Source organism: Suricata suricatta, chromosome 10 (assembly GCF_006229205.1).
Source record: "Suricata suricatta isolate VVHF042 chromosome 10, meerkat_22Aug2017_6uvM2_HiC, whole genome shotgun sequence".
Taxonomy (NCBI): domain Eukaryota; kingdom Metazoa; phylum Chordata; class Mammalia; order Carnivora; family Herpestidae; genus Suricata; species Suricata suricatta.
In genome coordinates this window covers 4,954,770-4,980,460 of record NC_043709.1, presented here as the reverse complement: position 1 = coordinate 4,980,460, position 25,691 = coordinate 4,954,770, and the positions used below count along the sequence as shown (strand labels likewise).

At 48.8% G+C, this 25,691-nt stretch overlaps 1 protein-coding gene across 1 annotated transcript in view; it reads right to left on the bottom strand.

Moving 5' to 3' along the window:
• Positions 1-25,691, bottom strand: part of EFCAB6 (EF-hand calcium binding domain 6) — a 223,589-nt gene that overhangs the window by 143,859 nt on the left and 54,039 nt on the right. The window contains exons 8-10 of the mRNA XM_029954101.1: positions 16,145-16,281; positions 12,146-12,258; positions 2,350-2,474 (exon numbers count right to left, since the gene is read on the bottom strand). Coding sequence (XP_029809961.1) covers positions 2,350-2,474; positions 12,146-12,258; positions 16,145-16,281 — 375 coding nt within the window. The remainder of the gene's footprint in view (positions 1-2,349; positions 2,475-12,145; positions 12,259-16,144; positions 16,282-25,691) is intronic.

Genomic DNA, 25,691 nt, shown 5'->3' with positions numbered 1-25,691 from the left:
GGGGGGGGGGGCAAGAGGCAGACAGCCTCAAACACGAAAACCCAAAGGGAATAAAGCCCCTATGAGCCTTTCGCAAGAAAATTACTTGACTATGAAATCCAGCCAGCCAGAAAATACAGCAAAATAATGAACTCAGAAAGGGATTAACCCAGGGAAAGACTGGGATACAGTCACGTGTATTAAACCCACATAAATACGCAACAGAGGCCGAACGACGGGGGGAGTTACAGGACCGGAACAGAATGTAAACATTATTGTAAACCTGGCAGAGAACAGAGAGAAACAACAAAACCTGTGGGGTGGGAAGGGACACAGGAGGAGAGAGCCCGTCCGCACTGCTGGCAATCGAAGATCCTTCAAAAACACCATAATTTCTGCAACTCTTCACGGCTCTCTTGATTTTTCTTATTGTCTCGAAGTCCCTTTTGGACGCTCATATATCTTGTGGTAAAGAAATATTTCTCTAAAATGCAGAAATATCTTCAGCCTCGCTTGAAGACAGCACTGTCAGCCAGGACTTGGATTTAAACTTGGCCCCGGGCCTTCCTGGCAGGGAAACTTTGGACCTGACATGAAACCTCTCCGTGCCTCAGTTTCCTCAAGTTGAGGCGGGGATGATAACAGGGCCCGGCTGCCATGAAGACTGAGGAGGAGCCTGGCAGGGCGCTTAGGACACTGCCTTGCATCCGGCGGCCCCACAGAAGGGTCAATTATGAGGGTGGAGAGGGTGGCGATGTCTCTTTGCTTCTGGTAAATGCAAAGATGGTTACATTGAATGTGTCTTATTTGTAAAAAGGAGCATGATTCTCTTCTTGTAAAATTATTTCTATCTGTGTATCCACCCACCCACCCATTGAGACAACCATCCTTCTAGATATATGAATAGAGACGGGCCGAGAATTATGTTCACCAAATGTTGCCTCCGATTATTTCTAGGAGGTGGATTTTAAATAATTTATACTTTCTTCTTGGTACTTTTCAGAATTGCTTACTTTTTTTGTAACACTTAGGTATTTCGTAATGGTTCTGTCTTTATGAAAACAATAAATTTATTACCCACAATAAAAGAAAACAAAGCTTTACTAATTGACCAACACAGTATTACAGGCTCAGTTCTCCAACACCTGGACCAACACCTGGACTCTGTTAACTTTTTCCTCATGGACGTTTTTCTGTGGAAAGTTTTACATTCGTTTTTAAATGCTTGCCGCCCTCAGCAGTAGTTGCTACCTGTCTGCGGTTCACACGACACTCACTCTGTCAAGTTCGTTTGTTTACACGAAGTTGTTCTACAGAAGATTTTCGTGTGAATGTGATGAAACATATCGATCTCTTATGGTTTTGGGGCTTTACATCATGTTTAAAAGGTAGACATAATTTCAAGATTAAAAAATTTTCACCCACAGTGCGGCGCCCGGAGGGCTCAGTTGGTTAAGTATCCGCCTTCGGCTCAGGTCATGATCTCACGGTTTGTGGGTTCGAGCCCTGCGTCGGGCTCTGTGCTGAGAGCTCAGAGCCTGGAGCCTGCTTCGGATTCTGGGTCTCCCTCTCTCTCTGCCCCTCCCCCACTCATGCTCTGTTTCTCTCTGTCTCAATAATCAATAAAAACATTAAAAAAATTAAAATTTTTTTCATCCACAGCATTTTTAAATTTGAATATTAGTTGATTCATACAGAATTTATTTTGGTGTGAAGAATGGCAGGTCACAAGCTTTTCTCCCCCGAAATGGCTGGCTAGGGAACGATCCCAATAATAACTACTGAATCAGCCGCTGCCCATCCCGGCCGCACATGACTGGAATGCCCAGTACCATCTGCTACATTCCCGTATACCAGAGCGGTCCATTGCCCAACTACCACCTTCCGTCAAGTTGAATGTCAGATGTTGAACCAGTGTCATATGGTCTTAATAATCATACCTTTGTATTTTATGTGGTATATTGTTCAGTGGTCCTCTATTATAACTTTTCAAAAGAAAAAAATACATATATATATCCATCTAGATAGAGGGAGAGCAGACATTAATTTTGAATCTTCCAATCCAAGAACCAAGAAAGACCTCTTCACGTACTCAGGTTTTCCTTTATTTTACTCCATAAAGACGTCTCACGTCCTTACAGGGGCCTTGAATATTTCTTACCAGATTTAGTATTTGGGAATCAGCCTCCGGAACCAGCACTCTTACCGACGGACGGTTGCGACTAGTTGGAGGCGGCCTCGGGGTCCGGGAGGTGGAGGTAGGATCAAAACAACATTTAGAAATGACATCCAGACCTAAGGGTTTTCCACAGCGATCAACGTCCTGTGTTCGCACGGTAGAGCGCCCAGGCGTTAGCGAGACCGTCTTACCTCCTGGCAGAAGGTCTTCTGGATGTCTTCCAGGGAGCAGTTTTCCCAGGCGTCCTCAGAGGAAGCAGAGCTGTGAAGGAACCCCCTTTTGGAATTTTTGACAGATTGATTCTCCCAGGAGACTTCTATTAAAACGAAAGAGATTTCATTTCTTGACATTGTCAAAGATACATTTAAACAGTCAGTGTTTCCTTTTCATCACCACCTGCCTGGCAAAAATTTAGGACTTGAATGAACCAAAAACATGATGAACTGTGTACTAAATGGTGTTGGAATAACTGACTGGACATTTTAGAAAAAAGTGAAATAATCTACTTGCTAGCTGTGCTAGGATAAACCTTAGGTAGAGTAAACAGTACATCAAGTAGAAGAAGAAAACTATAAAAGCAGTACAAGAAAATGAAGATGAGTATTACACAGGACATAATCTCTGGGTGGGAAGTCCTTTCCAAGAAGCACATTACAGCCCCAAATCACTTAAATAATGGATCAGCCTGATGATATAAATATTTGTTTGGTTTGGTTAAACACACTCACAAATTACAATGAAATAAACATTGAGTGAAAAAAACTATAGGTTACTTCCCGTGATGCAGGAGTAGCTCTTAAGAATCAGGAAAATAAATACTCAGTAGAACACAGACGAAGGTTATAAACAGGTAGTTCACATAGAAAGAATGAAACATTCTAACAAATGCATGAAAAAGTACTCAACTGCATTGGTGACCATAACACTAATTAGAACAAGTTAACAATATCTTTCCACTTGTCAAATAGGCACGGTTAGAATGACAGAGAAAGAAACTACTTCTGGCCTGTGTATAGGAAACTTGGTAACTAAATACTTTTAAATCTTCTTTTAAAATTTTACACGAATGGAATCATTCAACAAATGTATGTGGATAAGGATATTTTTTGTACTGTTTGAAGACTTACAAAATTAAAACAATTTAAATGCCCATTAGTAGAGGATTGATTTTTATAAATCATGGTTCATCAGGCCTATAAAATACCACACAGACATTAAAAACAAAGGTGCCTGTCTAAATTAGTGAACACGTAAATTTTTCCTTCATATATATTGTTTCATGACTGAAAGATGATTAGCATAATTTTTCATTTTAATACTTACATTGTGTATTTGCCTGTCTAGCCATCCATCCATCCACCCATTAACCCACCTACCTATCCATCCACCTACCCACCCATCCATCCACCCACTCACCCATCCACCCACCCACCCATCCATCCACCCATCCACCCACCCACTCAGCCATCCATCCACCCACTCACCCATCCATCCACCCATCCATCCATCCACCCATCCATCCATCCATCCAAAAAGAAATCTAAGAGGATAGTAGGCCAAAAAGAACACAGCGGGAAGATTCAGGAGGTAGGATTATGGGGATTGTTATTTGTGTTCTTGTGTTTTCTGCCTTTTTTGCAGGAAGCATGTATTACTTCTATAATAAAAGAATAAAATAAATCTACAATATAGCCATTTTCTTTCTCAAAGTTGACTACAAAGAATCACAAATGGTTTCCCAGATTTATTTCCTAAACTGTCTGCAAATACGCTTCACTCAAATTAAGCACGCTTACGACGACTCAGCTGTAGTTAACAAACTGCCAGTCTTCTGGAATCACATTGCCTACCTCAAGGAAAAAAAAAAAGAAGAAGGGAAAAAGAAAAAGAAAAACAGCCTCCCCCAGTGGACCCCTCTAGCTACATAATGAAATACAGAGCCATTCTTCCAGAACGTGGTGTGGAATTCTGCGGCCTCGGTGAGCCAAGCACTTGAAACTGGAATCTCAGAACACACGCACCGCAAGGGCCTCGAGAGATGGGGGGGCCGACCCACGGAAAGGGGCTGACTCGGTCGGGCACACAGAGGTCTGCACCTGGGCCTTCTGACACTGTGCCCCGCGCGGGCTCCGCTCGGGGGCACTGGGATGCCAGTGACAGTTCACAGGGTCACAGGGCACATCGAGGGAAACCCACTCATGCTCCGGAAACAGGATGCCAGGCTCTGGAGGACGGGGGCGCTGGGGTGTGACGCCTGCCCTCAGGGAGCTCACAGTCCAGGGACCTGTGCAGCTATGCAGCCTCCGTAAGCTGGCTGGGAAGTGCAACCAAGCTACGTTCAAAGGCCATTCTCCCGTCACAGTATTGTCAGCCTGGCGTAATAATCCCCGCCACCTGTTCATTTCCCCAAATTTCCTCTGAGAGCTCCTTGCTGATTTGAAACGGGGTAGAGAGGAAATCCAGAGTTTAAGGGGGGCACTTATGCATGTCGCAAATGCAGCAAAGGAAACCCACCCCGATATCGTTTCTTCAGGTGCCAGATAGACGGGGCCCTTGATAAGCAAGATGATGATGGCTCATTAAGAACACAAACACAGCAAAACCAGAAATATCCAAATTAACAGAAAACATAGTTCTATATATTTAGAAAAGGCAAAGGTCATGGGCCCTGCAAATATATGATGTACAGACTTCCTGACCAAGGTACGAAGGGCACCCAACCCACCAGCAGCTCTTGGTAATGAGTCCTTATAGGACCCATTTCCCCCCAAAAGGAACCTACGTGAGCAGATTTTATCCTTTTCATTTATAGTTCTTAGATAAGAGAAAAAAACAGGAGTTCATATAGGAAACAGACATGGATATAAAGAAGCACGTGGAATTACGCGCTTACTTAAGAGAGCGAATTTGGGGGGGGGGAATGCACATAGGGGACATATCATTTAAACATTATTGCTCTCGGGATCATCTTCCCCAAACCACCATATAGAAAACAAATATAATTAAAACATTAGTAAAGATTTCACTCTAGAAAAATCAGAAACAGTCTAGAATTCACTTATCTGTCCATGTGCCTCACGGCTGGAGTGCCAAGAAAAGCATTTCTCAGTGGGAGCTCAAAAGGAAGATTCAGAAACTCTGGAAACAGTTCGAATGTGAAAGGACTCACTTCAGGTCTGATCACGGACTCTGCAACCTTCCATCACTAGCTACACCACCTTGTGCTTCTGGGTCCCCAATGGCAGGAAGAAATGGACAAAAGTGCCACAGGGTTCGCCCACAAGACACTCAGTACACATCAGTACTACCTACTGATTAACAAGAAATGTTTTAAATGACAGGAGACGAGAAAGGACTGCTAGTTTCGATCAAAGCTAGAAAAACTCTGAAATTTGATGAAAGAGCCCTGAAGCAAATTAGAAATAAAATCAATCCAGAAATAAAGGTGGAACTAACAGGAACACAAGAGCAAATAAACAAAAGCCCCAAGAGGTGAAAAAGGAAAAAAAAATGTATCAAGGAAGCATAAAGGAAAGAAGGCAGGAAGGAATGTGTGCCAGAAAGTGATAGTCTAACAGAGAAGACAGGAAAAGGAATCCAAGATACCTGCAAAATGTACCATTGGAAAGAAAATGTAACAGTGGAATCGCTCCGATGTTAAAAAAAATACAATTCCAGAAGTCTTCCTGAAATAAGAGACTCAAACCTAGCAATTCTAAATACTTACAAAACCTAGCTAAATACTTATAAAATCAGTCACAAGTGACCACATTATGACTTCTAGCAAAATTATTGGGTCTTAAATAAAAAGCAAAAAATGTGCCGGCTATCTGAACAAAAAAACCAAGGCGCTAACGAGGGAAAGAAAGTCAGTCTGTTACCCAACTTTTCTTCAGCAAAACTTCACATCACTAGGCGATGGGTAAAGATATTTAAGATCCTTAAGGAATAAAAATCAGAGCTAGGGATTTTATCAAATGATTTTTTATAGAGGCCACCTACAAACTGTAAGAAATCAGAGACCATCATTTCCATGAGCACTTCACAAGACATCTACTGGAGGACAAGCTTCAAATAACCAAAACGACAAGAGAGACAAATAAGAGAGAGAGAAGCAAGTGAGCAGCTCTAATAAAGGTCTGGCTCCTAATGCGGCAATCTTCCGGAAGCTGGGTCAGTGAGACAGGAAGGCCTGCTTCTTTATGACTTCCACAGATAAATCAAAACCTAGAAATGACCGTTGAGCGGTTCCATTTAATGTCACTGTCTTCTTTGTTGGATTGCTGCCCTGCGCAACCAGTCTGGATGTCTTGGTTTTTCCCAAAACCGGTTAGTGAGGTGGGAATTCAAATGAGCCAAGCTATGGTCCAAAGAAAATGATTTCCATTAAAAGCCAACCCAGAAAGGACATGCTGATGCCGTAAGAGTCACGCTGGGCGGCTGAGGGTTTTGATCTGGTAAGGATGGCATGGGAACGATGCCCAGCTGGTGTCAGACCCTCGTCCCTTCCCACGACACGCCAACAGACAGGCCTCTGGCGGCAGCCTCGGTGTAGAACTTTCAGATACTGTGGCCCAGTCGCCCCAAATTCCTACAGCTGACCTGGATGCACAAGGATGAGGGATGCCAGCCCCAGCGCAGTTAGAAATCTGCATGAACTTTTGATGCCTCCAAAACTTTTTTAAAAATTGTTTTTAACATTTATTTTTGAGAAACAGAGAGAGATAGATCATGAGCAGGGGAGGGGTAGAAAGACAGGGAGACACAGAATCAGAAGCAGGCTCCAGGCTCTGAGCTGTCAGCACAGAGCCCGATGCGGGGCTCGAACCCACGAACCATGAGATCATGACCTGAGCCAAAGTCAGATGCCTAACTGACGGAGCCACCCAGGCGCCCCCCCAAAACTTAACTACTAACAGCTTACTGTTGACTAGGTGCTTTACTGATGACATCAACAGTTGATTAACACATATTTGGTACGTCCTATGTATTATACACTGTATTCTTACAACAGTGTAAGAAAGAGAAAAGGAGATGTTAAGAAAAGTGTAAGGAAGAGAAAATATACTGACAGTGCCATTCTATAGAAGCTCTGAGTGCAAATGCAGCCGCACAGTTCAAACCTGCGTTGTTTGGGTCCACTGTGTATCTTTAAGTTAGAACATCCACAGAAAAGGTTTTGCCTTCTAACTGAAGGATTGGAATTTCAATTATGAAAGTTATAGAGGAAGGATTCAATGGTGAAATTGGCATGAGTAAGATTTTATTTTAAGATGACCTCTACAACTGGGGTCTAGAAGACAGATCGGAAGAGGCCCAGGCTGCAGACAGTGACACCAGCTAAGAGGCAGCAACAAGAACTTTGAGCTGACACTGCAGGAGCAGGAGTGTACACAGCAACCACATACACACACACACACACACACACACACACACACACATATATATATATATATATCAGATTAAATCAAATAAAAAAATGCCTTTCACTGTGAGATGCGTCCTTATTTTACATATCCCTCACAAACCAAAACAGAAAAGTTGCCAATTACTGATTACGAAATGGGGGAAACACAGGATTCCCATGTTGGAGGTATGATAGTAGTATAGAACTCCCCTTCTTACACTATCTAATGATATAAGCAAAAGAAAAGAATAGTAAAAAAAATTAGAAAGAAAAAAACCTACCAGAATAGACTGAAGCAAGAAGAAAGTCTTAATATGGGCAGTCAGAAAGCTTTGCTTCCAATTATGGAGGATTGGCTCCTACTGAACCCTCCTCCCAGCGGATCACAAGTCTAAACTCTGGCCAAAACATAAACAAAAAACCGTCTGAAGACACTGGAGAGCAACTGACATAACTGGAGTTGACACTTGGAAAAAGAGAGTAACTCTTGATGCGTGTCTTGTTAGTTGGCTTTCTGCCTGAGGGCAGGTCTCAGCAGAAACGATGCTACATGGGTAGAATTTGGGTATAAATTCTATTTATATCCATCCTGCATGGCTTTAGGAATCAGAAGACAGAGTTCGGGACTACACAGCATTTGGAAGTATGAAAGTGAGGAAAGACCAAAACGAAAGGCATAGAGGAGGATTTCCAAAATCTTTGGCTAATCCCTGAACAAGATGTATAGAGCAGACAATAAGATGCCCCGCTAAGAGGCTAAGAGAGCAGAACAAAGATTTCAAGCGTTAAAGCCCTCAGGAGGACAAAGACTAGAGTCTGAGTGTAGTCGAATATACTGGCTGCTAAAACAAATACGTAAATTCTTCAGAGGAACGTAACAAAATCCACAGTCTCTACAATGCAAAATTTACTATATCCAGGACAAATTCCAAAAGTGCTAGACACAGCAAAAACAAACCAAGACAGAGAACTGTGATCCCTGATATTTACGGGAAAAAAGGAATCAATAAAGACCAGACTTGGAGATGACCTAAAGGTTGGAATCAGCGGATGAAAATTTTAAAGCTTTTAAAAGCTTTCATTTCAAAATAAGTGTTTGAGAACATAAAGGAAAATATACTCTTAATGAGTGAACAGATAGAAAATCTCAGCAGAACAAAAGAAGCTATAGCAATGCATTCTATGTTTACAGGGGATATAAAAATACAACATATAACAGCACTGTAACAAAAGGCAGGACAGAAGAATGGGCAAATACTGTTGTAAAGTCCTGATAGAACCATGAGAATTTGTACAATATTGTTTGAAGGTAGACATACAATAGAATTTAAAATGCTCAATGTACCCAATGTTTTAAAAATTATGAAAACACTACTGGAAAAGTGTTGGAGGATGGTGTAAGTGGACTGAGAAGAAAGGAGAGGAACAAAATGCAACAAGGCAAGATCTCATCTTGGGATAAAATATAAAAGGTACAAGATTACTTTAAAGAACATCCTCAGGGGCACCTGGGTGGCTCAGTCGGTTAAGTGTCCAACCTCAGCTCAGGTCATGATCTCATGGTTCATGGGTTTGAGCCCCGCAGCTGGCTCTGTGCTGACAGCTCAGAGCCTGGAGCCTGCTTCGGATTCTGTGTCCCTCTGTCTCTCTGCCCCTCCCCCACTCATGCTCGTGCTCACACATGCGCGCACTCTCTCTCTCTCAAAAATAAATAAACATTTAAAAAAGAACATCTTCATAAGAACACAAACTCAGGGGTGCCTGCGTAGCTCAGTCAGTTAAGCATCTGATACTGATTTTGGCTCAGGTCATGATATCACAGTTCATGAGATTGAGCTCCATGTCAGGCTCTGCACTGACAGCATAAAGCCTGCTTGGCATTCTCTCTCTGTCCTTTCTCTGCCCCTCCTCCACTCACGCATGCATTCTCTCTCTCTCTCTCTCTATCTCTCTCTCTCTCTCTGTCTCTGTGTCTCTCTCTCTCTCAAAATAAATAAACATGAAAAAAAAAGAATACAAACTCAGTAAAACAAGATGATAAGACAACAAAATGAAAGGAAAAGTATTATCATAGGCCAAAGGAAATGCCATGATAGAAGTAATAAATAAAATAGAGATCACATGGAATAAAACAGACCTTGGCAAAAATCAAATCACAGGTATAGAGAAAAGACCCTCGAGGATCACTGTGACCTCAGAGGAAAAAGGCAAAGAAATAAAAAGGCATTTTGAGATAACTGAATAGAGACGGAAGACAAAGACAATCCAACATAAGTACAATTTGTAGCACCGAAGTTAAAAATCAGGAAAATGAAACCAAAGATTTCTTCGAAGGTATGTAATATTACTTTTAAAAGTCTTGAAATGAAAAAGTAATTGGACTTACAGATTAAAAATACACTGTGCAGAAGGTCAACAGCACGACCTATCCTAGCTACGTTTCTGAAATTCAGGGAACAAGCCACTCCTTTGGGCAGCCAGCTAAAACAAGCACATCATGGATAAGGGGGGAACCAGGCAAGCCTCAGACTTCCCCACAGCCCCCTCAGGATCAGAGGCAGTAGGTCAAACTCTCTGACGTTGGGGAGTGTGAACGTGTAACCCATGGACACTACATCCAGCCAAGACATAGCCAAGATTTTCCTCAGTTTCACTGCAGTTCTGATTCTTGTGATATGCTCAAGTAAAAGTCAAAACTTATATAACAGAGCATCTCTAGGAAGCCAGTTTTACAAAGCTCTGTCTTCCTGTCTTTCTTCTTCTCCTTTCCACAGATCTGCATGGAAGGATGCTGGCATCACGCTCACAGTGGTTAATTCTCAGTGATAAGATTGGCTGGACTGTTTAATTCCATCTTTTTACTTAATCTGCCTCAGTCCCTGCCTCACGGGGCTGCGGCGAATGTGAAAAGAGAGGGCGCAGGAGGCGTGCTTAGCCTCAGGCCTGGTGTGGGACAGATGTTCCGTGAGCACCGTGAAATGGAATGGTTCTCAAGTTAGGACGCTCAGCCTATTTGTGACGAAAATTCTCTATGATCGAGGGAGATGCCACCTTCTATCCCACGCGGACAAAATTCACAGCCCGTGCTCCAGCCAAACACGTCCCCCCTTTGGGGGGGAGCCTTCTACTCCCTCCACGGTCGTCATGGGCATCCTGGGAACTCTGGGCCTGAGAACATAGCTCCCGGCCCCTCCCCGGACCGCCCTCCCCCGGCGCACGCCCCGGGACCTCCCGTTCTTCCCTCTCAGGCACTGGGACGGTTTGTTTTGGAGCCGAGCATCGCAAATCTCAACTGCATCGAAAACTAGCTCTATGACTCTGCGAGCTTCATTTAGCGCCCTTGAGTCTGAGTCTTCTCCTCTAAAAACCGGGATAATAATACCCATCTCACAAAGGCATTGAGAGAAATAAAAATTAAAATTAAGGCTCAGGAAGTACCTATACAGAGCACAACAAATAAGTGCCTTATATTCTTTCTTTTTTATGTGACTTATTTTATGCCTTTACCTGCCCCATTTTTAGAAAACACGCACGCACGCACGCACGCTCCTTAAAGACAGAGTGTATTACTTGGTTCCAAAGCCAACGAAGGGCCCAGTGGCATAAAGATGTGCACGTGAACTAATGAAAACATAAGGAATGAACAGATACTTGCAAGATTGTCTTGTCTAATAATTCCTAAAACTTGAGAGGCTTTAAAAAGGAGAGCCCTGGGGGAGTCTGCCATCAGTGTGACCTTGGACAAACCGAGCTAATGTCTGAGAATCTGTCATTGTTAAGCTTGCCAGTGTGGCAAATCTGAGAATCAGAGAAGATGCTCGATAAGTATTTGTTGTACTGAATTAAACTGAAACCAGAGAGTGACACTGTGTTGGCAGGTGGCAAGCCCCTGAGGCAAGGAATCACTTGCTTTCCAAGGACCAAACGCTCCCAAAAGAGAATCTCCCGTTGCGTTCTTCATAAAGCATCCTCGGGGGATGGGACTCTGCTCTCTCCAGAACTATCCAGGAGGTCAGCAACTCTGGGCACTTTGTTGAGGAGGCTGGGGTAAACGCCACCAGCGCATGGAGAAAATGTTCCTCCTCAAGGCGACATGCCTGTGTGAGCCTGGCTTTACACATCTAATATAATGTACAAACTATTCAACTGTCTGCCCTCTTACAGTAACATGTCTTCCCCATCACCAAAGGAACAACATGTTCATTATAAAAAGTTTTGAAAACACAGAAGCCGTAGAAAGAAGAGTCAAACAGCACCCAGGGACATATCCCTTAAAGATGATCCGTATTTTAGAATTTCTTCCCGGCCATTTACAGACACTCCCCATCCGCTTTCCATATGTACCATTAACTTCCTGAAAATCGTTGCTCATGGCTAAACGTGGTTACGTTGTGACTCACTTAACCCTCTTTCTGCTCTTGGACACTTATGTGATTCTTCTAAACCAGGACACCGTGGCTACCTTTGGGCATGACGCATTTGCCACACATGAAAGTTCCTCAGAACAGGTTTCGAGGAGAGGACTCATTGAGCCAAAGGATGTCGAAATCTTTATAGCTACGTACGTTCAAACCGCTCACCTGGATTTCCCATTTTATATCTATGATTCAAGTCAATATTTACACTGAGGTTCTTCAAAAAAACATTATAGTCCACGGTGGTGTCTTTATCAATGTTGTAGTGTTCTGCAAACCTGAAACAGAAATGTTCTTTGGTAATCAGAAGTGACGATACAGAGAATCTACAGTGAGGCATGGTATCCTTCAACAGCAGGCTGGCATTCATTTTAATGTGTTTCTAGATAGAGCTGGAATTAAAAAGTAAACGCTAAGAACTGTTACTGTAAGATTCAAACACACGGATACTCACCTTGGCCTACGGACTCGTGCGTGAGGATTCAAATGGCACAGGTGCATCTCGAAATGGCACAGGTGCATCTCGGGACCCGTCTCCTCCCCTCTCTGGCAGGAGGAGGGGGCAGCCAGGACTCAGGCTGCACTCAGACAGCAAAAGCAGGTCCCACTTTAGTTTAATAATTAGGGGCAATGGGGGCGCCCGGGTGGCTCAGCCGGTTGGGCATCTGACTTTGGCTCAAGTCATGATCTCGTGGTTTGTGAGTCAGGCCCCGCATCGGGCTCTGTCTGTGCTGACAGCTCGGAGCCTGAAGCCTCCTTTGGATTCTGTGTCTCCCTCTCTCTGCCCCTCCGCACTCTTGCTCTGTCTCTCTCTCTCCTTCAGATACAAATGAACATTAAAAACATTTCTTTAAATAATAATCAGGGGAGAGTGGATGTGGACCATGACAGATAGCAGAAAGCCGCTATCACCAGAGAACTGCACAGCGGGGGGCGGGGGGAATGTAGCCCTTCCTCCTGACCAAGCGCAGCATTTCACAGAGACTAAGGGAGGCCCAGCTCACTGTGGTCGGGGGCAAAACCAAGGTCTCTCCCAGAAATATACTGAGACACACTTTTTTAAAAAAAGTTCAGATAAATAGGATGTTTGGGTGTTTTTTTCTTTTCAAAACGAATCTTCTATTATTCAAATCTGCCACTTGATAAATGGCTTCCCAGATAATTTCTGCATTATTACATTTATAAAAAATTGACAGTTTTTAAATGTTTGGTTATATTACCTCCATATGTGTTGGTTTCTATAATTATCTAATTTCATGCTGCTTTCTAAAAATTTAGCAATTATCACTTAAAGTATTTGTTATTTTTGTTTTCCAAATTTAACAAAGAGTAACGTCATGTGTTCATTTCAACACGTACCTTTTTCTCCCCCACTTTGATGAATCTTGCCTATTGTTCTAATAAGAAAAATTATCTGGAGAGAAGATCGCTGCCAGATGTTAACTCTGAAACTCCCGGATTAGCTGCGTCTTTCATCCGCGGTCTGTCTTGTGAAGACACGGCTGTGGGCTCAGGGACCCGCAAGGTTGACCTACTGTGCTCCTACCTGAGTTACTGTCCTATAGGAAGTCTGGCTACGCGGCTGCTCCAGGAAAATGCCAGATACTGATAAATATCTCATCACCAACTTCCCCGTTTTCCATAAAACTCTGGCATTCCTTCAGTATTTCCCTCCTAAGAGAATCCTGACCCTTCCTAACGCCGGCCCATCGGCATTCTAATCCCTGGCACGGACTCACCCAGGACACGCAGACGGAACCCCGTGGTTATATTTCCTGCAGATAAAGTCTCAAAAACGAAGTCTCAGCACTGCCCCGGCGGACAGTTTCTACAAGGCTTTTTCCCCCTAAGAATGAAGGCAGGGGAGACAGAATCATCCCTGAGATGACAGCCGGGGCATCTTCCAGGGCCCTGCACCCTGGGCAGGAGGGCCCACGTGTCGGCACAGACCCGCAGGCAAGGGGGTCGCGCAGGAAGGCCAACTGCGGGGTCACGGAACGACACCAGTCCACCCGTAAACCTCCGAGGCGTCACCACCACGCCCAGCCCTGGGCTTCACTCCCCGTGCGGGCAGCGGGCTGGCCTCGAGCGAGTCTGTTTGGTTTCTAGGCTGACCGCTCGGCTTTTTACAGGGATCCAAATGCTTGGGCCTGCAGGGCTACAGACGGTGGGGGGTGTCGGGAAAGGGAAAGTAAACCCAATGGGTCCCGGGGGCGGTCCGATCAAGTATAAAGTTGGCGAGGATCCCCTCTCTCGCCTGTTCTGCGCACACGCCGGACGGTATTCTGCGGCCTAAAGGGAACTGTCTTCCAGGGAGTGAGCGCATTCCCGGAATCCGGGAAGCGGGCGCCTACTGTGTGCCAGGCGCATCACAGGCCCGCTTTGCACGTTACATCTCGGGGCGGCCCCGCAAGGGGGGCTCCGTCCTCAGTCTCCACTTCTTCAAGGGGAAGCAGGGTCTCGGAGAGGCCCGGAAGCTTCCCAAGGCCCCAGAACCGGGGAGGGAGCAGCACAGACCTGACCCCACGCGGCCGACCTCAGAGCCCAGGCTTCCACCGCCGCACTGGAGGTGGGCGTTAAACAGAAGGCTGTTGGATGAAAGAAAAGGAGTCAAAAACGCATTGTGTTTCCTGCCCAAAACCTGAAAAGGCCAAGTTAACACTGAAGCAGCTTCCCCGGGAAAGAGTTATCTTCTCGAGCTCAGAAGCATTAAAGCAATTGAAGAAATGGTCTGCTTTTGATCTTCCGCGCTCCTATTCTAAAGAAAAGCAATTCTATTATGTTAAGTTTCCCAAGCCTTATCGTGAAAACAGCATTGTTTTCGAGGCTTAGGGGAAAAAAAAAACTCAAATAAAAATTTGTGGAGTTCTTTATTATTCAATCCTTACGAGATGGGGAAACAGACAGTAACATTTTTTATAGATTTACTAGGTTGGAGACCGCAGTGCCAAACACAAGGTTTATTGACAAATAAAACACTGCTTTGTTTTTTGATTGCCTGCTTTAGAAGGGGAGCGCTTCTGTTCTATAATTGCGTGTGCAAAATTATTTAATTTGTTTTGTTTGGATCTTCCTCTGGACACTTTCCCAGTCGGAAAGATGTAAAAATTAAAACATCTATTATGTCCTTTTATATTCTGAGGTGGGTTATAAAGAGGAAAACGAGAAGAAGATGCTCAAAAGACCAGGCAAGACCCATTTCTATAAAGTCTCCTCGCTTTTTGGACCCCGCGGCGTCCATGTCCCGCCACATGCCCCCTGCAGCTGCTACAGGGGCAGGTCCCTCTCCTCCGGACAGAAGCAACATCGCCTGCAGGACAGCATGCAGGCCCGGGCGCCACTGTCTGAGCGAGTCGTAACTGCCGTGTGACGTGACACTCCTCGGCGCGGAGGGAAATGATAAGGCGTGTAGTTCTGCTAACAGCCCAGGGGATGCCAAGGAAAGTGGGAGAAGGCAGCAAGAGGGAGAGAGCTTCTTGGCTGAGTCCCACAGAAATGAAGTTCAGTGTGGGCCCCCTTCTAGTGGCTTCCATTCAAAACCAGGTAGCCACGGAAGCCAAGTGTTCAACCTCTTCTAAATGATCTGGGGTTTATTGGAGGCTCAAAAAAAAAAAGCCCACGCAGACTTTCACACACGGCCCCCCGAGTCAGGAGCAGGTGGTGGTGGGTATTCGCGGTCCCCCTGCTGCAGTGCCCCCCTAGCCCCCCAACAACAGTCCTCGGAGGAAAATTAAGTTTCTGTTGTGATACCAGGAGGGAGAGCCAATAGGGAGCACATCGCCTAATGAGTAAATCCTGGCATCTGTTCTGCTCTAACCCGGGGCTTTGAGGAAAAGTCAACTGTGAGCAGGACACACGGGGGACGGCGGGCGAGGTGCCAACCAGGAGAGGCGAGACAACCGGGTGACGGATCGCTTAAATAATCGAGACGCGTTCCGATCCGCAGGCCAGATGACCGTCACCCTGGGGACGCTCGGAATTAGAACCATCAGCTCCCGAGTATGAGCACTCACAGGGAGCACCACGGGCACAGGAGGGATGCCACTAGCGCCTCTTCCAAACACAATCAGGACGGAGACGGGAGGCAGGGGCGATGCCGGGCCCCAGGTTGAAATTGGGTTAAGCCCCACGGCGCAGCCTCTCCCCACCCCTTCGCTTACTCACTGTCCATATTCATCGTCTCTCATCTTCAAACAGAAGGTCTCCAGAACTTTCCTCAGCTCACGGGGCTGGACCCGACCAGTCTTGTTAACATCAATGAGCTTGAAGGCTTTGATAACAGTTTCAATGTTTTTGAAAATCTGTGTAGAGAAAGTGATTTAGGAGAAGTCAAAAGACCCAGTGTTGAAAACGAAAATGGTCATAAAAAAATGTGAGCGGTTTAAAATACTTCTTGTCAAATAAAATGTTTTCAAAGACTCCCAGTTGCAGGTATTGCAAAGTGACAAGTCTATGGGAGAAAAGAACACTTTGCATTTATTGAATGTTTGCAAAGCAATTTTCTCTGTAAATGGTCTTAGTAAGTTTTTTAAAAAGTCTTTCTGATTTAAAGTAGTAAGTCACACACACAATTCATTCTCTTTTAGAGCCACACGAAAAATCTTTTTTGTTAATTGATACCTAATTTTTTTAACATTTATTATTTTTGAGAGAGAGAGACAGTGTGATCAGGGGAAGGGCAGAGAGAGAGACACACACACAGAAGCTGAAGCAGGTTCTAGGCTCTGAGCGGTCAGCACAGAGCCCAATGTGGGGCTCGAACCCACGAACCGTTAAGATCATGACCTGAGCCAAAGCCGACTCTTAACCGACTGAGCCACCCAGGCGCCCCAGCACCTTAGAATTTTTTTTTAATGTTTTATTTATTTTTGATACAGAGAGAGACAGATCATGAGAGGGGGAGAGGCAGACACAGAACCAGAAGCAGGCTCCAGGCTCTGAGCTAGCTGTCAGCACAGAGCCTGACACTGGGCTCAAACCCATGAAACGTGAGATCTGACCTGAGGTCAGAAGTCGGAGGCTTAACCGACTGAGCCCCCCAGGCGCCCCAGCCCCTTAGAATTTTTAAAAAATAGTCTAGAAAATCTATATAGAGATCTTGCCCAAATTCAGCAAATGCGTATTTACTGGGCACACAGACGTGAAAGGCATTTGGAGGAATCTGTGGAGAGGCAGAATACTAAGCCGTGTGCTTCTCCCTCCACCACTTGTACTTAGAGGACACCGTCTGCTGGGCTCACGTGTGGAGCCGTATGATTGAATCCCCCCCCAGCCCACGGAGGGGGGGGAAGTACCGTTCCCCATTTTGCTGGGATTCTAACGCAAGTCAACCCGTTAGCCGCACTACCCAAGGAGAAGACAAGACGTGAGATAAATATTTGCCAAAGCTGGGCTGCGGGAACAAGAGCCAGACAACAGAGGCAGCATGGAGCCGGAGGTCTTCACGGAAAGTTCCAGCCTGAGTCCTCCACGAGGCTTCCTGGAGGAGGAGGCGTGGCGCTGAGAGGGGAGGCTGGGGCGGGGCAGGGAAGGCATTCTGCACTGCGCAGCGTGAAGGCGGGGGGGCGGGACTGTGGATGAAAAGTGACCAGTGTCTGTCTGACACAGCCTTGGAAGGCTGACTCCACCGTACTAGGTCAAGTCCATGTCCAGCCCAGACTCGGGTGATTAGCGCCCCTCAAGGAAGGGGTTTGGGAAAAACTCTAAGATGAGCAGGTTTTTTCTCTTTTTAGTGACATCTCCTGTTTCCTCAACACTTCCTGGAATGGGCCCCCTGGTGGCCCTCTCCTGCGGTGGCCGCCCTCATGCTCACACCCGAGGAACCACGGCTCCCTCCCCACCCTGGCTTCTTGGACCTACGAATGCCAGGCCCTCCTGGATGGGCTCTTAGCCCCTGGCAGGCCTGCCCTGCCTCAAGGACCACTCGTGGTCCCCAAAGACTGCCCATGACCCAGGTCTCTCAGCTCCTGGCCCTGCCCGCCGCCCGAGGTCACCGCTGCCTGCTCAGACTCCAGCCTTGGCGTCCCCAGTGACTGCCACTCTCCAGAATCAGGCCCATGCTCCCACCGCTCCACCCCTCCTCCAGCTCTCTCCCTAGAGTGCAGGACCCCACAGCCTTCTACCCCCACGGGTCCCTGCCTGCTACTCAGTCCCCCAAACGTCTTCCCTCTCCGCCCCTCCCAGCCGGTCAGTCTCTGTAATCACCACTGCACATGTGCACCCCCTCCCGCCTCAGCCTCGGCAAGTCCCCATCCCTGGTTAGCTCCAACTCCCCGCCTGCTCCAAGCACCTATGTGGCTGCGAGGCTGGCCCTTCGCCGCGTACTGGGGGCCCCTCACGCAAGGGCCCTGTGTGGTCCTGCGCTCTCCTGCCTTAGTCACTCGCCACCCCCCCCAGACTCTGTCCGCCTTCCCCACCTTGCACCTGCCTTCCCATCCCCTGTCTGTCCTCCCAGCGGAGAGCTCCCGCCTTAGTCACTCGGGAACACAAAAGTGGCTATGAGACCATGGCCCCCTGCTCTCCAGTGTCTAAGGTCGTCTGACTCCAAACCCACGTGAGGGGCCTCCCCCAGCCTCGTCCCCTGATGTTACCCACTGGACACTCGTGACCCCGTCCCCCACGCCACGGAGCCCCACTCACGTCTCCCCACAAACCCTGACCCGCCAGGCCCCACACACCGGCCCCAACGGTCCTCTCCCTCCTCCCCCCAGGTGTCCCCCCGCTCTGCTTTCCGGCCCCAGACTCTCTGCTCCTCCAGAGTTCCAGGCTCCCCCTGCCTCAAGGCATTTGCGTTTGCTGTTCTTTCTGCCTGGAACATTCTTCCAGACGCCCACTGTCTCACGCCCTCACTCCATCCGGATCTCGGCCCACATGTCACCTTGTCAGAAAGGCCCTCCTGACCGGGAGTGTAAGTCAGGACACCCCCCTGCGCCCGATAGGTGGGTCCTCGTCTCCAGGGTGCTTCTCACCAGCCGATTTTTTTAATGTTTTATTTACTTTTGAGAGAAAGCGTAGGCGGGGGAGGGGCGGAGAGAGACAGGGACAGAGGATCCAGAGTGGGCTCTGGGCTGACAGCACAGAGCCTGGAGCTCCCGAACTGTGAGATCATGACCTGAGCCAGGCGCCCCCTCTCCAGCTGATTTCATGGTCATCTTTACTGTCTGTTTCTCCTTCCGGAATGTCAGCTCCCCTGAGCAGGGTTCAGAGCTCAGGGCTTCGGCTCTGGGGCCCGGCTCAGGAAGCATCTGAGTGAATGAATGAATGAATCTGTCTTCTCTTCCTCCTGCTTGGGCGAAGCCACACTCCCAGGAGGCTTTGCTACCCGTCTGCAGACACCTGCTGAGCGCCAGCCCCGGACGTCAGAATGAGTTCATCTCCAATGGATGTAACAATGATCACACTAATATGATCACTGAACAAATATTAATTGAATGTCCGTTCTGTGCAAAGCCCTATGCTAAGTTCCATGCACACCTCCCACTTCTAACAGCTAGAGAACACCGGCTCAGACCACCTTAACGGCCCAGGCTGGGACTCCCCAGCGAGGAAGGGCAGGGCGGGAACCGCATCCGCTACAGTGAGGCTGCCTGGCGTGCGGGCACCCCCAGCCCGACCGCGCCCCGGCCACAGACCGCCCTTGCTCCCTGGTCAGACAGAACCTCGGCACCTCATCCGCTGCCAAATTCCCGGCTCCCCTCTTCTGGGAAGATGGAGGACACGAGGCGATGTGCTTTTCTAACCCCCCGAAGCAGCCCATATGGGTCCCCAGCGCAGAAAGCCAGGGAGCAGCCAGTCTGGCACAGAACTCACACCCACCAGAGGTATGTCTCCAAGTTTCTTATCATTTGTCAGACTGAAGTTTGGCAAGATCTGAATTGAGCTACAGATGGCGAGGCTTATCAGAGGCAGCGAAGCTGGGGCCGTGGTGCATAAGACTTGTCCCGCGCGTGATACGAAGGAGGAAGAGGGTGTCAGGGAACAACAGGGCTGGGGGCCCAACAGTGACCATGTCCCTGACCCTCGCCGTCTCCCTGCTCCCATGAGAAGCGGTGGGAGGGGGTAGGGAGGCGGGAGTGGAGAAGGTAGAGACAGAAAAACAAGGGCCGCGTGGGCAGCAACTAGCTCCTTTCTAGGCCAGCTAGACGTGGGCCATTTTGGTATAACTGGGACACGTCTGTATTAAGAGCCCCTGTCCCCGAGCCTCCTGCTCACCGCCGTCGCCAGCTCCAAATCCCCCAATCTCGCCCCCTCCCAAAGTCCCTGGGCTCCAGCCACAACGAACTACTCGAATTCCCAAGCCCGGCAGGCTCTCTGGAACGTGCCGGAATGTCCTCACCAGGCCTGCGAAGCCCAGGTCGATCCGACCCCCACTACCTCTCGACCCCACCCCTCCTGCCCTCCCCTACTCCCTCTGCTCCAGCCGCCTGGCCTCCTTGTTTTCTCCAGCCCATACCAAGCGCGCTCATCCTTCAAGGCTTTGCACATAGGGTCTCCTCCGTCATTCGGGGCTGTCGCTCGCCCCCTGCCCCTCGGAGGCCCTCCTCAATGGCCCACACAAAAGCCTGCGCTCCCGTCCCGTTCGGACCTCTCACTTCCTTTTTCTCGTAGCATTTATCCACACCCGGGCCACTTCCATATTTTCTTTCCGTATCTGTTTACAGTCTTCCTTCCTCCAGCGAGGTGTAACTCCAGGGGGGACTGGGTTTTGTTTGCTCCTATGCCTCAGGGCTCAGGACAGCACCTGGACAGGATGGACGTGCATAAATATTTGCAGAGTGAGTTAGCAGACGGTGTCCGGTGTCTGCTGCCCTGGGCGCTTCCCTGGCCCGACCACTGTTCCTTCGGGGCGGGGCCAGTGCCCCCGGCGGCTGGCTTTCCTACTTACCCTTCCGCCCCACTGCGGGCCCCCTAGCTTTGAGCTCATTATCTGGGTGTATTCCTGCCTGAAACGGTCACCCAGCTCCCCGTCTGGCCTCTGCTCTCTCCAGGGCTCCATCCCTCAATCTCCACTGCTCGGAGGGAGGCGTGCGCCAGAGACCCAAATCCACAAAGAGAGGCAGAACCTGGTGCACAGTTCTGCAAAAGGAGAGGAGCCCTTTGCTTCCTCCCTCCAAACCCGGCCAGCTTCCCAGAAAAGAAACTGGTCTTGCCTGCCTTCCTGCCCAGAGCAGGGCCTGGAAGGGGTGCTGTGCTGGCTGGCGTCCCGACTACAGAGCCCGGCCCCCTTTCCTGAATTCCGGTGCGGCCAACTCTTGCCTACCAACTATTTTTGTACGCTTGCAAGCTAGGAATGGCGTTTACATTTTTTAATGGTTGATTTAAAACAAAATCAAAGGAAGGCTATTTTGTGACATGTGAAAGGTGAATTTCATGTCTCTGAGTCCGTAAGCAAATTTTACCAGTGCCCGCCGTGCAGGCTCATTTGTGCGCCGCCCCTGGCCGCCTCCCCTACAAGCAGGGAGGGGCAGGATTGAGCTGGGCGGAGGGCGGGGCCCAGCAGTACTTTTTGTCTTCACAGAAACAGCCCATAGGCCCTGTCCCACCCTCCCCCACGCACCCCTGCCTACTTCCCTCTCAGGTAGGGGAACTCCCTGTGCACAGAGACAGGAGGAGCCCGGAGGAGTTAAAAGAAAACCAGAACAGTAGCTACTTATAGCTTTAAAAACTTGGGAGCCATGGGGCGCCTGGGTGGCTCCGTCAATTAAGGGTCCCATTCTTGATTTCGGCTCAGGTCATGATCTCATGGCCATGACATCGAGCCTTGCATTGGGCTCTGCGCTGAGCGTGGGACCTGCTTGGGATTCTCTCTCTCCCTGTCTCTCTGCACCTTCCCTGCTTGCTCCCTCTCTCTCAAAAGTAAATAAACCTTTAGAATAGTAATAATAATAAAGACTTGGAGCCAGGAAATGGGTCTGCAACCATGCAAAAGGCACTCAAATCTTCTCTTTCCAACCATCTTCCCCATCCCTTGCACCAGACTAGTCCTGGCCCACCTGGGCAGGCTGGGCCCAGACAGGAGCTGCTTCCCACGGCTCTCTGAGCCCCACACCAGGCTGTGTGCTGGCCACCACAGACACAGACCCTCTATCCTCCCCAGCTAATGCTAGCTGGCAGCCTCCCCCTGCACCCTGGACCCTGCCCCTCCCTGGTCCCCAGTGCACCCAGCATCCGGTGCAGTACCATGTGCCTCCAGAGCAGGGCAGCATGGGGCCCTCTCCATGTCCTTGGAGCCCCAGGCTGGGGAGACAGCCAAGAACAAGGGGGATGATGGGTGGGGAGGGCAGACTGAAAAGCCTGGACTCTCCCGTCTGGACAGCAGGGTGGGGGCGAAGCAGGCTAGAAAGCGTTCGGTCCTGCAGTGCGGCTACACAAATCAGGATTCGTGCACCTAACATTTCCAGGAAAGAAGTGTAGTCCTATTTCTCATAGGAGTGAAGTGAAAAGAGGAAGTGATTTCTGAAGTGGGGGCAGGGGGCAGGGAGAACAATAGAAGCAAAATTAAATTAAAATATTCAGAAAAAGATTTGGATAAATTTATGGAGGGCAGACTCATAAGTGTTTTAACACAAGAAGTGGAGAACACCTGACCTTTAAGAGTCAAGAGGGGCGATGGGGGGGGGGAGACCTCCCCCAGGCAAGATGGCGAACCAGCCTGAGGACCACCGGGGCTGCAGCAGTGGGCCCCGCCCCCGCCCCAAGGCCAGCGCTCAGCGCTTCCCTCCCTCCCGCTGCACAAGGGACCTCCAGGCAATGTAGCACCCCAGACACAGGCGCTGGAGGAAGATTTCAAATCCCGGCTCTGCACTATTTCCCAAGTCACCTTGAAACAGTAACCTGACCGGTAAACTTCAGTTTCCCCATCTGTGAAACGGGAATGAATGAGGGCACTGCGTCAGTGTGTGGCCGAGATGAACTGAGCTCAGGCGAGCAAGCACCTCATGTGGAGCATACTCCGTGAATGGTGACGGGATGGGAATTGTGGATTGGGACCGACGGCTGAGGACAGAGTCCCAAGTAGCCAAATAACCACACACGCCTGTGTCACAGAACACTGAGTAGCAGAAGCAGCACTACCCCCTCGCACCCCAGCCCAGCTCCTCCAACCCTTTCACCGCGGATAAATGAACGGATGGATGGACAAATGAATGGGTGATGGGTGGATGGATAGATGGATAAATGATGTTTGAGGGATTACGAATGGGTGAATAATGGATGGGTGGATGGAAGGATAAATGGATGGACAAATGGATGGATGGATGGATTATGGATGGATTAGGTGGATGATGGATGGATGGATGGATGGATGGATAAAAGAATGGATGATGGACGGATGGGGTGACTGCAGCCTTTATAGGGGAAAGAAGCATCAGTAAGCCAAGGAATTCCTTGCACAGGTAACTACAAGAAAGGTATGCAGGGATCCCACTTCCCAGTGGACTCAGGGATCTGTTGTACAACTTCCCGGGCTAAGGAACAGAAAACAGGACAGAGACAGCAGAGTGGGAGGGGCAGAGCAGAGCAGCCTGCAAGCCTACTGCTGGTATGGCCAGAACAGTAAAGTTTTCCATGGGTTAAGTGGAGACCAAGAAAGGCAGAAGGCTTGAGCTGTCCCGCTCCCGGGGGCTGCTCTCAGGTGATGGACCATGCACCTGAGCGGGACAGGTCCAGAGGACGTTAAGCCAGGACCTCTGCATCCAGGAACCGCACAGTTCCAAGGCCCCCACACGCCTGAGGAGCCTACAGGGGGGACACCAAGACACCAGTGCAGAGAGAGGACATGTTCCCTTTCCCAGCCCTCATCACGGACCCCAACAATCCCCGGGGGAGAGGGAGAGAAGGACCAGAGAACAGGCAGCTCGTGCTGCCCTCGCGAAGCAGGAAGGGGAGGAGGCAGCCCGCCGGGCTGGGTCCGAGCTCAAGGTTTAAACTGGACTCGCCCATGCGAGACTCGTGCGTCAGCAGGTGCGGCCCGAGAGCCAGGAGGCCCGCCTGGGACGCGCGTAGGGGACGACAAGGCGGGCTTGCTAGCGGCTGCTTGCGAACGGTGAGAAGCAGAAGCCAAGCCGCTGCACGTCTGTACCCCACTGCGTTCAGACGGCTCAATAAGCCGCTAACTGTGGCTGCTATTAGTGCTCGAAGGTTCTTTGTTGAAAATTCTTTTTCTGGCACTTGGAGCTCCAGGAAGGAAAGCTGTGAACCCAAATAAATATGACCACCCAGACGTTAACGGAGGGGAGAGAAGCCCTGATGTGTCCCCCCAGAAGCCCAGAAGGCCCAGTCAGCCTGCAAAATAATCCTCCTCTAGACCCGGCTCCGCTGTGGCCCTTCCCGGAGGAAGGCCGGAGCACTGCCCCTGCGGGAACTTAACTGGAAAGTGTCCACGGCGGTGTCTTATTGGCTGCCGTTGAGCTGTTTTCTGTCGGTTCCTCCCCCAGCAGCACCCTTCCCCGCCCGGTTTCTAGCAGAAGGGGGTCAGCGTGCATCCTCCCCACCTGCCCGGGGACGGAGCCCCAAGGGGAGGGGGCTTCTCGCAGCCTCTACGTCTTGGCTCTGCAGCCAACATGGAAGGGTTCAGCATCCACGGCTGTCCGTCTGGCACCTTCCTGTCACCACGACTACATTCATTTTAAATTTAAGGAGCAAAATTTTTTTAAATGAAACCGTGTGCAAAAGGGTTTTTCTTACAATAAACACATCAACGCTCATTTTCCTTATTATTCTACTTTTGGCTATTTCGTATAAAATCTTTAATTAAAGTTTTTCTTTGAAATTGTCATTATCAGCCCAGAAGAAAGAAAGAGGGAAAAAAAGAACAACACAGCTGTGCAGATACGAGGCGCTATTCAGGACTAAATGAACTGGAACGGAGTAAGTGGCTCGACTGTTACGTTCTTACTTTTGGCTCCGTATTCTCCATCGCACAGTCTACTTGTCACTTTATATCAATTCCATCTGTTTACACTCTGCAGAGTATTGGCTTCCTACCGCGAACATTTCCTATTTACCAGCTGGTAGAGATGAGCCAAACCAGATAGGAAAAAATTAGACTACATTCAGCACCCCATAAATGCACAGTTTCCACGTGGGGACACGCGGGAGCAGCCGTGGCCGGGCACTGCTCACCTTCAACAAAGGCTTCGCCTCCGTGCCCAGGGCTGCCGCTACCTCTCCCCGCTCTGGCACTCGCCCCCACGGGCCCAGAATGATGCGTTTACTTACTGAACGCAGGCAAATCCTGCCTTTCCAAAAAACTGAACAAGCTTCCACAAAAAGACGGCGAAATGAGATCCACGGGAGCAGAGAGGAGGGAGCTGAAAAAAGAGCTACTGCAACCTAAGAGTCAGAGTTGCTACTGGGGAGCAAAAATCCAAAAACCTGGCTCTGGGTTTCCTTGCGGCCAAGGTGAAGAGGGAAACTTGCCACTACATACACCACAGGCCTGTAAACCTTCTCTCGCCTTTGATTTACCCGCAACACACAGAGACTTCTAATAAGAGGTGTTGGCTACCATGGAACTTCGGTCACGGCTATGAAAATAAGCCCCAGGTCTAAACAACTAGGGCTTTTAAAAGGTGCCACATCGGGGCGCCTGGGTGGCTCAGTCAGTGAAGCGTCCGACTTCGGCTCAGGGCATGATCTCGCGGTTCGTGGGTTTGAGCCCCACATCAGGCTCTGTGCTGACAGCTAGCTCAGAGCCTGGAGCCTGCTTCCA